Here is a 14,855-nt window from a genome sequence, read left to right on the forward strand (position 1 = left end):
ATGGGATCTAGACTGGTAAATTCATTACATCATTTAGACTATAATCCAATATATGCTCTGGTTGCAGTAGAGCAAAGACTTAATTTGCAGCTTTATGCAGAAGGCAGGTTTGGTCTTGGGTTGGTCAGAACTGTATAACTGGCATCTTTTCAATTAGTTTCCACTTGGGGGGAAAAACAAAAATTCGCTATTCTTATAATTAAAAAAAAGGGAAAAATATTTTGCGTCAACCCCAAATTCTCTCCCTAACATAAAAWATTTTCCTCTGTTTTTATGTTTTTAGCCCTTTTTAATGTCCTTCTCTCATATTATATTCTAGCCCATTTTTAAAGAAAAACGCTCTTTTGAAATGGGGGGAAAAAAGCCAAAAACTGCAAAAGATTTCCCAATGAAATATGTCCTTTAGAAAGGTTTTCAATTTTAAAGTGTGAGGAGGAATTTACACTGCTCACCATGTTCAAAACAGTTTTATGAAGAGTATGCTGAACTCCTTCTGTAGCAAACTTACTATAAGTCAAAAAAAAAAAAAATCCTCTTATCTCTGGAGTTCAACCCAATCTTCCCGGTCGACAGAAATTAGGCCCTTAGGAGCATTCTTGGTAAAGGAAACACTGAATTTCTCTTCATGTGTTCAATAAAGAATGGCATTGTATTGTGCTCCTGAAGATGATAACATGGTAGCAAYGGAACAAATATTTTCCTGATTGTGGGGAGGTCTTTGTAAACATGTATGTGGGGCAAGCAATCTGTAGCCTTCTCCTTTCCAAAAMATACCCAATTGAAACTATATACCAAGCCAACTGCCTATCCTTACCTCTAAGGAAGCTTTCTGCAACTCTTGCTCAGTCTCCTACACAAGTAAATCTGYAGCAACTCAGAACAGCTCAAGCTTTCCTCTTGCAAGCTCAAGTCATTTCCCACAAGCTAATACGATTTGAAAGATGGGGYTGTTTCCAATAGAAGATTGTGGATGAGCAGAGACTTCTATTAGGATTTAGAGGCACCAACACAAACTTAAAATAGAGGGCCTCTGAAGCTGAAATTTTACATTTATATTGTGCTTGGATCAATGCCTGTGATTTGATTCTGCCAGAAGCAGATGCAGCGTCTTGAGGTGGAAAGGATTCTGCAGGTTAAATCTCCACTTCTTCAGACTACGGAACAATTACCAATGGCCCCTCTTGAAAGCAGCCCAGTCAGTTATAAGCAACTACCATTTATTAACACAAGCTGGAAGTTATACCTATAGTATGGGGCAACATGTGCATAATAAATCACAAGCTGTAGCCACCAAAATGATTCACCAGAAGAACCAGTTTTACATTTGCTGCTAGAAAAACRCAAATAAGCTAGTGCTTTCTGCATGTTACCATGCCAATGTCCTTCCAGTGATAGGTTTTTGTTTTCCAACAGATCAGCATCTCAATCAACATGCACTACTCGGGCTTTGTTTCAAATTACACCCTTTTTGGTAAGTACTGTTTGTAAAGCAAGTAATTTTAAAAATATCCCCCCAAATGACTTTCTCACAAAAATATTTACTGCATATTGCATTTCATGCTATAAAACCCTTTGAAAGTAGGCAGTCTGCTTACCATAAAATGTCAGCTGTCCTCGTGCCACGTTTTTCCCTCTCACATTTTCAGCTACACACTCATAGAGTCCAGTATCTTCCTGCTGAAAATTTGGGATTTCAAGAACTCCACTCGATCTGTGTCTCCTGGCTTTTCTGGGTATTTGTTTCCCATCTGCTCTCCTCCAGCTAATAGTAGGAACTGGGCTAAATGAGAAGAATACGGCAAAATAAGACTCACAGTAAAAGCTGTGTCCTTTTACCGACTATTAACACATGCTTAGAAAAGAAGAAAATAGCTTCTAATAACAATCAGACTTGGATCCACTCAATCTATGCTGCCAACAACAAATTCAGTCTCTAGACAAACTACAGTTTCACTTGGAAATATAGACTGTAATCTTGATCCAGCAGCAAAACGAACTTCAACTACCACTCAAGAGAAAGAGGACCCCGTTGATGATAGCCAGCCTTTCTTGATGCCTGAGAAACAGGTACTGAAGGGAGACTAGGAGGTGGCACCCTCCTCTGAAACGCTTTCAGAAATGCTCCACTGCTTTTCTTAATCCTCTCACCTGATAACCAAACAACAGCTTGCAATTTTGTGCTTCTCATATTTTCCTTTGGAAGTGAGAGAAGGCTAATTTGTTTCTCCATATTCTTGAGCTTGGGCCCATCTGAAGTGAAATACAATGGGAATCAATTTGAGTCACAGCTCAGAGTCTTATCCTGATACCCACTTGACCAATCAACTTAATTCTGTTTCACAGTTGACAATGATGAAAACATGGTAAGTCTAAAGTCTCTGCCAAGGTCTAGGGCAATTTTATTGTGGGTACTGCGTGTATACAAATATGTATTTATACCAGTGGTGTGTCACTCGCACAGTCCATCTTAAAAGCAGGAAACTCTATTATAAGCATGCTGCTTTCACAAAGTTGAGGTCTGGTAGCTGCTGTGATAAGCCCATTTTCCTGCCAATCCTGTACATTCACCTTAGTAGTGTTGCCAATATTTACTCTAGTAACAAGAGGGATGTTTTAAGTGTTGCCTCAGAACAAGACACATGGGCATATCTTTACAAAGTAAGTTGCATCTCTTCTCGAGAGAGAGATTAAATTTTTGGTGAGCAAAGCCCCCACCCTAAGTCCTTTCTCTGTAAGAAATGCTAGGAAAAAAAAATAGCACCTGCCGGGTAACATGAATGATTATGAATCCAGTGAACTCTACCATATAGCACTATAAAATGGAGTGAGCTGAAGTAATAATAATGGACCAGAACTTACTTTCCCAAGGCAAAGCACTCCAGTTTCACTGTTGTTCCTTTTGCAGAGGCAACTGTTTCTGGAAACTGTACTTCTATTTTTGGCTCATACTCTCCCATCACCCCTGTGAACATAAAATAGATGCTAAAGCTTGGCTGAATTTTTGCAATAAATTCGCAAGTGTTCCTGCACTAATGCAGAGCTGTTCTATACATCATTACTTGCCCAATTAATCCATTCATTTTAAACACAGCCTGTCTCTAACAACCATGTACTGTAAGCTCTTTTCCCATTTATTGCCAGAAGAAAATTTGAACCACCACTCCATACCATCTGCCAAAGATTTAAATTTCTCTGTTACTTTTTGCTTTTGAATATTCAGGATTTTTGCAGGTAATCTGTAAAATAAGGAAAGTAATAATAAGGCAGGTTCACCACCTTTTAGAAATTGAAATGGGGAACAAATAGCCATTAGAAAAAGTTTTAAGAGCACTGGAGCTAATTAAAGTTTCCATTAACTTCAAGAATTTAGATGTTTAGAGATCATATACTCTTTGGCTAATTTCTTTATCTTTTACTGCCCCAGTAAATCACCTTTTGTGGCAGTTTCTTTATGAAATTGTGTTTAAAAATTTGTGCACATAAAAAGGCCATTATACTCATGATAAATTGCTATATTTCTAGTCACTGTACTGTCTTAAAACCAGTACATATAATTTCACCAAGAGTGATTATCAGCTAATTGATGATTGCAGTTTAAATCTTAACTACATAGCGCGTCCTGGATGTTTGCCAAGCGGAGGAACACGACCGGCTTCCCGGYTGCTGCCAGGGGATGCAGCACTGCTCGTCTGTAAGCGGGAGCAATGCCGGCTCAAACCCGGTGAATGCTATTAGTATGCACAAATGCACAGATCAGACAGCCTGTGTTCACAGAGATATTCAGGCTCTACCAGAAAATTAGGTGCCTTTATGTAGCCTACGACTGCAACAGCGCTTTGTGTCTCTCACTTCTTTCCAGAAAGTGCTGCATGATTTGCAAGTTTAGAGGTAGCATAAGAGCCCTTTGCTTTACTTCTCACATTAGGAGTTTCACAGCTAAAAATGCTCAGTATGAGGCTTACATCAGATCTATCTTTACTTGCTGACCTCCAGATTACCTGTTTCGGTGCACTAAGCGGTTACGTCGTTGTTCTTCAACACATTTCTTTCAAATAAGCATTGCTGCTACACTCTATGAAGAGTAGTTGCTGCACAAAAATCACTCATCCAAACGAGAAACATTCATTAAGGATATGAATACTCTCTCTCCACACACAYACACATCCTGGCAAGCACGTATCCCAGGAACCTCATCAGTCAGTATCCTACGCTTCGGCATTATGCAAAGAAGAATTACGGGGCCCAACGCTCATTAGCCCTTTGCACATTAACATTGCGGTCCGCAAGGGCTGCTAGTGCCAGTTCCATCAAGCTAATAGAAAATCCTCTCTGTTCACTCGATTGTGACTCGCCAATCTTYGCAATCTCAACTAAATTTCTCTGGACTTCATGCTGATTGTTTACTGGGAGAGCTTCAGCCAAAACAAGAAATAGCTCTAGCTATTCCCAAGAATAGGCTGTGTGGGAATGGTTGGGAACAGCAGCATTGTTTTGCTGATACTCAAATTTACTGAGACGCTTTCTCAAAGGGGTATTCCCATGGTCTGCAACGGGGATCGCAGATTTGAGAGCGGAAGAGCTTCCAAACATACAAGGGGCTTCCCATGAAAGTTTAACCAGATTTAACCTATTTACTTGCTGTGGAAGAGGCTACCTTTCAAACAATCTATGATCAAATRCTCAGTGGAGACTTGCTTAGAGAGACTACACTGGAGGTGACACATCAAGGCAAGCTGCAGAGGCCACAACTGAGCAAGCAAAGCAAGAGAGACAAAAAAAAGGGGACAACCGAGGACAGTGTCACTGCCCCTGGCCCCAGGGCTCCTGCCTCACTGCCTAGCAGGGGCCAACTGCACCCTATCGTCTAAAACGGTCCCTAAAAAGCTAACAAGAACCAGGAGGGAAGAAGTCACAATTCTTGCTCACTTTCCACTCCTAAAGCAATAACTCAGTCCCCCCATGAAAAGTAGGCTGTAAAGTATCATTTGACACTAACAGGCTGTTTAGGAAATTAAGGCAAGATGTATTATTAATACTTCACATACCCAACAGATTAGAAGACAGGAGTGAGGAATGGGAGGAAGAAAAAAAACCTGCTTTTTTGTCTTCCCTTTCTTCATTCATTTCCCATTTCTTGCCTGGGGCTGTACTGGAAAATTCTCATCCCAGTGGTGACAAATCCCCACACCAAATGAAGGCTGCCTGACACAGCTGAAAATTGGATACAGTCACCATCTTACCCACAGCCCTGCAGCTCTGGAAACCTRCTTGCTCTCACAGCTAGGAAATCCAACAGCTGTTTTACTAGCATTACTACAGCCTCCAGCCACTTAAGAATCAGCAACAGTACCCAGAAAAATCACACAGCTCCYAGGGGAATTATAAACCTACCTACCCACGTGCCTACATGGGGTAGGCTGCAAGCCCTGTCTTCTTCGCTTCGCAGGAAAAGCGCGAGTGCAGCAGAGGCACCTCCGCACAGCGCCCAAGGCCCCTGCTCGCAGCCAGCCCTTACCTCTCCTGCCGCTCCTCGGGCGGTTCAGCACCTCGAGACTCACCAGCGCAGGCGGAGAGAACGAGGGGCARCCCAGGAGGCTAACACAGGGTCTGCAGCTTGGAGAACGCTTCCACGGTCACCACACRTTAGATGTCTGAGCTTAGAGGCTTTCATATTTGTTTCCCAGTTTCAAGGCTTAAAAACGTGGGTTTGGGTAGAAGTCCTAGGAACTGTGAAGCAAGCTAATTTGTCTGAGGAGATGATATGCCTTTCCTGACAGCACCTGCGAGACGTTAAAGTTTAATTGGCCCACACAGCTGGTGCCGATGGTATTTTTATTCCAAGTCTATTTTGGTTCTTTCCTACTATTACTGCTTTAATTTGATGTAAAAATCTGAAGCGCTTTCCAAAGAGAAGCGAGGCACTGCAGAGCAGGCGCCTGGGAGCCCCGGGGCCGGCGGCCGAGCCTCGCTCCTCGCCCGGCATCGCATCCCCCGGGCCCCTCCGGAGGCAAGCTGCCGAGACCGCAGCCTGAGCTCGCCCGCCYGGCTCCCACCGGGGCCCCAGAGCAGGGATCGCTCCTTCTCTTCGGCGCTGTATGCATTTAATGATTCGTTGTCCTTCCCAGGACGAAAATCCCACGCAGCGCAGGGAGCTGTTTTTCCGCAGAGGGAAGCACCAGTCCGCCCTGGCTCTGGTCAGACCAGAACCGGCAATCCCAGCTGAAACCCAAACCGTAACTCAGAGCACCTTTTCTCCCTTTATACTTCAACATTTCTGTGATGTGAAAGAGGTGGAGGAGAAGGAAAGAGGCTTCTGTGGGAAAACCATGCAAATGCAGAAAATCTACACTGCTGCTGTGCAACAGGGAGAATAAAATCCAGGAGAGTGCGACCTGGCTCAAAGATAGCTGAACAGACTATAATTCTACTCTCTTCCCAACACAACGTCTTTCGCCGGGTGTAATTCCTGGAGCCCTGCATTGGAAGACACATGTACACCTCAAGAGCACAAATCCCAAAGGACAGACGTGCACTTTCAGGGACCGCTGCACTCCTACGAGTACTGTGCTTAAACCTGTCCCRGCAAAGCACGACACACATACTTACCATTGCAAATGCTGCCAGCTGCAGAGACCAAAATATTTAAACGAGGTCAAGTTAAATGCATTTGTAGGAGGGAATTTTTAAGATGGACAGAGGAAAAACATCTTTTTCCTAGCACATAATATACTTTGCACATCATATTTATCATCATCAGATAACCTCTGTCTGCACAAACAGAGAGTTTGGCTAATATTGACCAAGGCAGCTGTCTCAGCACACTCTGCTCCCACCACCATTCCTATACCCCCTAAGAGATTTATGTCCCCAAGGAGAAAACGCTGTCTGAGGATAAGTAATGGGATAAGAGGCACCTTCTGTTTCCACAATACAGCAATGGGAAAGGAAACTTGATTTCTGTCACCAAGAGAATGTACTGTCGCTTGCAAAAAGTCGCTACAAACAACATCAGGAGATGTATAACTCTGGAGCCTTGCAACTAAAAACAAGCCAATGAGAGGCATAAAAGGCACAGGTGGGGAATGCAGTATGTCTGAGCATTTGGATTTCACTCTGTATACCTGTATCTTCTCCTTTCACAAGCTATGGCTCAAGAGGCTGGCATTTTGAAGCAAGCAGAGCTTTAAGAAAACACACATACAAGAAGGGCATTTTATCAGAATGGTTACACACAAGTAAACCTGTGACAAGATGGTAGATATTCAACATAAAAAATCTGAGTKATTCATGACTCTATGAAGAAAAATTGCTGCCATAAGTTTAAAAAGAAACGAAAAAAAAAAGGAAAAAAAAGAAAAGACACCTTAGAGGATTCTCACAGGACAGAAATCAGCATGCAMAGTGCAGTCCTACAAACCTGGCAAATACAGCCCGCCGGCAACACCGAGGGCAGAGCCCCGCCGCCGCTGAGYGGCGCACGCCGCACTCCGTGCCCGGAAGGCCCCGCGGGAAGCACCAGGCCTCCATCGCCGCCCGGCCGGGACAAACCTCAACTCAGTGCAAGAGACACGGTAGGAATTTGTTTCCATTTGACTCTCTAATTGAAAGTAAATGGAATGGGAACATTAACTGTTGACGAACTAGCCTCCCAGTCAGCTAATTTAAGGATAGAGTGCTGTGAAGAAAATAACGTGTCGTATAGATTGCGATATACTGGACATGTCAAATATGCAGACAAATGACAAACACGACCCATCTGCAGTGGAAACACACATGCGCCTGGCACACTCTTCTTGTTCACACTTGTGGAGCTTCTCACAAGCATGATAGTGTGTTATATTCAGATTTTATAGGATTACTCTATGGAGGTAAAAAATTGAGATCCAGAGATTTTTTAAAACATTATTGCATGCGATATGCATGCAATAATACATGCAATTATTAGTGCAAGCCTAATTTAAAATGCACATGTAGCAGATACTACAGCCCCCTTCCTGCTTAACTCACGAGCAGGGGAGCGTCCCTGCGAACCACCTCCAGCCAGCAACCGGGGGCTGCAAAGAAAGCTGAGCGCGGGCTGAGGGAGGCTGCGCGGGCGCAGAGCCGCGGCGCCTGCCTGGCCACTGGCCGTCACCTTCGGAAATGCAAGCGCTCCTCCAGCTGGGTTTTGATAAACGGAAGCAATTCCAGCTAGGAAAGCTTTGTACAAAAGTACTGTCAATTTAATACTTACAAATATTTCTTCTTCAACACTGAAAATGTTAATACGGGATGARTTTAAATGCTCCTCTTTTTCCTCCATACACTAGTCAACTTACTCTGGACTCGCAGGACAGAATTTACTGCCATTTAAACTACTGACAYGGTGCTTACTGCAACACAGTCTCCTGTACATAAATGAGAACTGAGCTGGCACGTGGAAAAGGGGCCGTGTTCACTCCTCAGCCCAGGGTGGACACTTCCTCACTACCTACAGTCTTCCGCATCCACCGGCGGTGGGAATCGTGCTGACACGAAGGGGACCGCTGTGTGCGGGAGGCTGCCAGCAAGGAACCCACGGGCTGCAGGGGAGGAACTTGTGGAAAACGCCGCTAGGTGCCAATGGCTCGTCTTCGAGGAGCCGTTCTAATAACGCATTTCTATTTCTGGAACAAATGTCCTAAATGGTATCCTTTAAACAGACACTACAAATTAACATGCAAATTTATTTTTCTTATCTACTCAAAAATGCCTATGATACAAATCAATTCTCTGTATAAATTTAGAAATCCTCTTTTGGTTTCTTTCCACTTTTTTCTTTTATTCCACAGACTACTAAAAATAGCGTTAACTCTGCTGAGAAATACAGCCTGTGCTAATAGTTACTGAAACAACAAAGTGCTTTTGTTCACTTTCAGGTTACAAAAAACAAGCAAAACTACAGTCTATCCAAACTCTTAAAATCTGCTTTGTTTCCTGTCTTTGGTCAAGTGACCCCAGGTTTTCCTTTTATAATTACTGCCTGTTATTGCACTGCTATTGCCAGCGGTGCAGCAACTTCCCCTCCGGCATCACTAAAAACACCAGTGTYTGCGACTGAGCCACAGCTGAATTAAAGGTTCTCAGTGAATCTTTGTGAACTCCAGACAGAAATATTTCAGTCYGCTGCTTAATCTTTGCGTGACAGCCGGTTAAAGAAGACCCAGTGCCCTCTSCCAGGCCCGCCGCGCTGCCGAGCCGCTGAACCTACCGTCGTTCCGGAGGACGAGGGGCGTCGGGGGGCCCAGCACCCGGCTGTTCGTCACCGCGTTCGTCACCACGCACGTGTAGTTGCCCGCGTCCGAAGCCTCCACCTTGGCGATGTACAAATTCCCCGTCTCTTGCGAAACGAAGCGACGATTATCCTGGTGCACAAACGACGGGTACTCGTTGAAGATCCACGCGTAACTCAGCTCTGCAAGCACAGGGGGCGAGAGGCATCAGGGCGGGCGGGCGGCCGCGGCGCGCGGGGCCGGGCCGCCCGCCCTCCACCTGACCTTTCCTCCTCCCTCTCGTTAGGCAAAGCAGGTCTGTCACAGCTCACGGAAGCCAGAGGYGCTTGTACTGCACAAGCTCCCCTCGTTATGGCTACAAACACGACACTCCTGAGCCTGCACGTGGGTCCAACACCTCCACTCTTCCCGGAAGGTTGTCCAATCCGGAAAATGGATTTTATAAGCCCCTTTCTGTCACAAACATTTCAACCTTTCTGGCTTTTCCTGTTCCCCCCCCTTTGAAGACAGTTTGGAGGAGCATCTGCCAGGCCGCACTACCACACACTGTGCATTTTATTCCCTTGGAATTTCTGAAACAGCAAGAAACTGAACACTAAATTAAACAGATATAATCTTCTATGTGACTAATTAGATAATACTCTGTGTTTTATAATGCATCTTTGGAAGTTATTTGAGCAATAAAAAATGACAGAGACACATGCTGCAAGTGCTTGTAGAGTTTATAAGTGGGGTTAATACAATATAACCTTATTATATTTGCCTAAGACTAATGCCCAAACACACTGAAAACACTTGAAGAACTACAGTGAGTAAAGATTGCTGCAGTTTTCTAAGGGAACACTAATTATCCTAAAAAGCATATCCATAGTTAAATACTCTAATGAGTCATAACTGTAATTGACCTCAACTACCATTAGGCACTTTTGAAAATATATTCTGCCCTCATGTCCCACTGTTTACACATTTAAGAGGCTGAATGCAGATTGTTGGCTTTTATTTATTTATTTTTAACAACAGGATTATAAAATATCTGCTTAGACTTTTAGGAAGATATGATAATTATGTTTATGTGGGAATATCTAATCATCATATTTACACATGTGCATCTAATTATAAGTAACCTCATGCTGATGTCAAGAGGATACTCAGCGCAAACAAGGTAGCACTTCTCAGCTGGCTTATTATTTTGTCCAAGTAGTTAATTTTTTTTTTAATTTACTCTTGGTGAACAATTAACTTGCTCCTCCAGAAGCATCCGGCAATAGGCAAATAACCATTACTCCTCTGGAATGCATTTACATGCGACTGCACCTTTACACAGCAAGTTTCTACTAAAATCCCCCAAACTCTGTAACACTATTGTATTTTCCTCTGACCGTGGAACGGTGAATTAACCACACCTTCCTCACAAACACACAGCACCAGAAGGGACTTTCTGGATCGCCAGTCGCTGCCCTACCCCGTTCTTCCCCCCGATGCACTAGCTTGCATAGTGTCATTAATAAACACGTTGCAGAAGAAAGCTTTTTGACTCCTACTTTTCTACCAGAAGATAGTATTACTTTAACCGTTAAGAACCCYCTAATTTCCACGCTAAATATTTCATAATTAGTTTACACCCATGTATTTCTGAGCTGATGATTCCTTTAAGTTAAGAAGTTCTTGCCTCTTGGCTGGTAAGAGCAATCAAGAGCTCTGTGCAAACTGCTTTGTCAGCTCTTCTGTCTTCATTTTTAAGAGAGGCTTTCCAATCTTGTCAATATGGCACATCATATTCAAAAAGTCTGGAAAATCTGCATCATTTGAGTTGAGCACTAGGTTAGAAACCTTGSGTAAGCACGGCACAAGAGAGGAGGCAAATGTGAAGCCGTGCAACACTAAGGAAGTCTGATCAGAGAGAGCACGGAAAGGTGACGGTCTTGGATTCTTTCACGCCGAAGAACCCAGCCCAGGCAGAACTSAAGGGGCCCCATTTTGAGAGTGCAAAACCTCAAAACCTCCCCTGAAGCTGTCTTCAGATTATACTAATTTTAGCTACACAATGCTGAGGAACCTCAGATCAAAATCTTGGACATAATAAAGAACTGATGTTAAATAACTCTGCTTTCCTTCCACTGCAACAAAATAATTGTCCACAAAGTTACAACTGCCTGAATTACATAGCCTTAGGTATTAAGAATAGTCCACTATTGCTATATATTTAAAACCGGATAATTCTCTCTTACCAYGGGACTTATGAAAGGCAAAGTATGGGAAATAAAGCAGACTGGAATATCTAGAAGTGCATTTGCTTGTGTAGCAACATGTAAATAAATACTGCATCATGCTCACTTTGATTTCCTTGATTTCCTAAGAGATCTTAGTGTAATATTTATGGGTTTTCAAAGTTGACAGATTTCTTTTGATAAGGTTTCACATACTAATTTCTCTGTAAGTAATAGACAGTTCACATCCCATAGGCAATTTGTTACAACTGTGTAAACAGACACTTAAAATATGGAGACAGCTTTTGGTGACTTGGAGTGATTGAAATGTTTACAGAAGTTATAGACAAGGAGTCTTCCACTACAAAGAATGAATAGTAACAAAAAAATCATGGTTCTCCAATTATACATTAAACTATACAACCTTGAGGAGTGTATTACAAACTTCTTTCTAATTTGGGTCCCCTTTCATGTGATTTTACTTWATTTATAGTGCTTTTAATTTCCCCTTTAAAGCACATTCAACTAGGTCTCTCAAACACAGAATGTTGTCTGCAGATTTCTGAGCATACTTGCAATCTGTAAAAGCGAGTCTAAACTCCACCAGCTGCAATCCCACTGACAACAGCAAAGACTCTGCCTTGTCACCCACCGCAGAGCTGTACCTTACACTTCCAGACTCCACTTCATTGCTCTGATGGTCTAGATTTTCATGATAGCTCAGAATGAGAAGACTCCTGAGTGGCAGATCTTCACTTCTGTAATGAGTACGCGCAATGACAGGAGGATAAAGAAGTTGCTTGTGAATGTTCGGTGGTAGGAGATTCACAGGCAGTCTCTGCACCCTGTGTTACAGAGCCCCTCAAACCATCACCAGATGGAAGACATTAAACCCCCCAAACGACTACATGAAGAGCTTTCTTCTTCTCTCCAAACCCTTGCTGATGGGTGACACACACATGGATACTTGCAACACCCATGCTCAGCACAGTCATGGCATGCTCATTGCCAGAAGAAGGAGAACAGATTTTCTTTTGTCAAAAGAGCACACATTTCTGCACACAAGATACTAGGAATTGYTCTTAGAGTCTACAGCAACAAAGCCAAGATGACAAAGAGAGGGAATAGCATGTTACACTCTGTCCCATCACTGACATACTGCAAGAGAGGCTACAGAAAAGTCAAGTTTGCGGAGAGAGCAGGGAAGGAAAAGGTGGGGAGCACATTGTGCTGGTAACGGAAGCTCAGTTCAGCTTTGGTTGAAAAGAAGGACATGGACATACAGAGTTGTAATCACACTATGTGAACCAGAACAGTTCACTGCACACTGCAGGTAAAAATATGTTGCAGTGGTTACTGCTAACCTCTTCTCCAAGCTCCTTCCCCTGCCCCCTGGTAGAGGCTTTCTAAAAAGTTCAATCAAATGGGGATAGCACGGTGCATTTCCCATTAGTATTTCCGCCGCCAGATCCGTGCTGTGCAGAAGAGCGTGGCAGACGGCGGCAGACGCAGCAACCCCGGCACGCACCCCGGGACCCCCCGGCAGCCAAGCCCCACTCACTCAGGCTGCTCTTCGTGAAACTGCAGATCCCACCGAGATCCGCGCGGCAGCAGCACACGGAGACAGAAGCCCTTTTCTTCCCTGCTTTTACCCCCTTCAAAAACTGCCACAGCAGTTGCTGCCGTGGGCATCGCGCTGACCTCCACGAAGCCTGGGCTACCTCCGTGTCGCAGGAGCAAGCACACGGACCGCAAACACAGGCGAGGAACGCGTTAACAGCTACCGCGCAGTTAAAACCGGAGCCTGAGGCCGCTGCCGCTACCGCGTGCCTAAATACAAGTCACGGCTGACAAAAATTTAGACTAGGACAGTTGCCATCAATGCTAGCAACTAAGAAAAAGATCAGTTATTTAAGCCATCTGAATACAGATTTTGGAGTTTAAGGTATGCATTAAAATTTTTCTTACAGTCCAGATATGCTACCTTCTTCCCAAGACCTTCTTTGCAACGGCAGTGATGGATAAACCTCAGCATCCTGCCGCAGGAGGATCCTGGGTTTGGATTTCCATGTTCAAATTCCTTCATTTTTTCTGAAGTATTTGAGGCTAAACTCTATTAAATAAAGTAGTAAAGTCCCCCAAGTTTGATTTCCAGAATATTTCTGCTCAAGAAGAAATACTGTAAATTTTGAACCTTAAATGATACCAAGTTGTGAAAAAATGTTACTGAAAATTGAACAGGAATTCTACTGTGAGTAATTATTATAATTAGACCATATGATTTACCAAAATAATATTCTCTGGTCCTTTTTTTGTCACGTGCATGTTGTTTTTCACTTTGTCTTTGCCTTAAAGAACAAGAAACTSTTTTCTGGATTCTCTTTTTTAAACTCTTTTCCATAAAGATAGGGCTGCCACTTAAAAATGTCTCTGTGGCTATTATGGGAAAAGCTATTAAAACATCATAATTATAGTTACMATAAAACTGAATGGAACAGTGAAATTTTGAAATTAATATTAGCAAAAAGAATGGGATCATCTATCATTTTTAATAAGAACAGTGTGGTACAATACACTGTATTAGTTTTTACAGGCTTTACTGAAAGTTACAGAGATTAATCCAATCATTAATGATTCCTATAATTTATGTATTAKTACCTACTATGTCATTCTCAACAAGCTGAGCAGGCGAGAACTGTTATTCAGCGTGAAACAAAAGAATTGCAGCACTTCCTGTAAATGGTGATGTGTAAGAAATACGCTTCATTACACATGGCAAAAAACAGATAGGAAAATGAAGTTACAAGAAAAAAAAAACAACCCTCCCTTTAACCCAAAGCAGTAGCAATGACAATTTGTAGCGGCGCAGCTGTTTGGAACAGCAGTCCCTAATTCCGAGGCATTTTGAAAGGGAAGGTGGAGTTCATCCTAACACGCTGTAAGAAACGACCACTCAGACACGGCGAACGCTGCTCTGGGAGTGAGGCTTGCGCTCTTCTTGATCACGTACTTCCACAGAATTACTACTGCTATTTTATTTTGCAAACGTGATTTTATTTTAAATAGGGGAATTGCTCGAGTTTTACTGTCTATTTAATTCCATACCTCTGCTTTTGCCTGTCACAGATGAGCTGCTTTGGGGTACAAGAGACAGCAACAGTGAAGTCACGAAGAAGTTTCCTTTGAGGAAAGCTATTYGCTTCAGCCCTCGGCTACTGCAGCGCAACCGAGGTTAACACGGCCGGCAGCAAGGAAACGAACCCAGCATTCTCATCTGCAAGCTTGCGCGATTGCTCGCGGAGCGGCAGCGCTGTCTCTTCTGGCTCCACTCTGCGCAGCCTCGCATGGGCTCTGCGCGCTGCCAGGCCGTGTGCACGGTGGGGCCGTGCGCGCCGAG

The 14,855-nt window shown here is 43.4% G+C and overlaps 1 protein-coding gene across 8 annotated transcripts in view; it reads right to left on the reverse strand.

Moving 5' to 3' along the window:
- Nucleotides 1–14,855, reverse strand: part of CNTN4 (contactin 4) — a 368,687-nt gene that overhangs the window by 80,882 nt on the left and 272,950 nt on the right. For all 8 annotated transcript variants that reach the window (XM_085300035.1, XM_085300034.1, XM_085300031.1 and 5 more), the window contains 3 exons: nucleotides 9,230–9,433; nucleotides 2,860–2,962; nucleotides 1,596–1,780 (listed from right to left, as the gene is read on the reverse strand). In XM_085300035.1, the coding sequence (XP_085156161.1) occupies nucleotides 1,596–1,780; nucleotides 2,860–2,962; nucleotides 9,230–9,433 (492 nt within the window). The remainder of the gene's footprint in view (nucleotides 1–1,595; nucleotides 1,781–2,859; nucleotides 2,963–9,229; nucleotides 9,434–14,855) is intronic.

Source organism: Rhea americana, unplaced genomic scaffold, assembly GCF_003343005.1.
Source record: "Rhea americana isolate MKP2758 unplaced genomic scaffold, rheAme1 scaffold_16, whole genome shotgun sequence".
Taxonomy (NCBI): Eukaryota; Metazoa; Chordata; class Aves; order Rheiformes; family Rheidae; genus Rhea; species Rhea americana.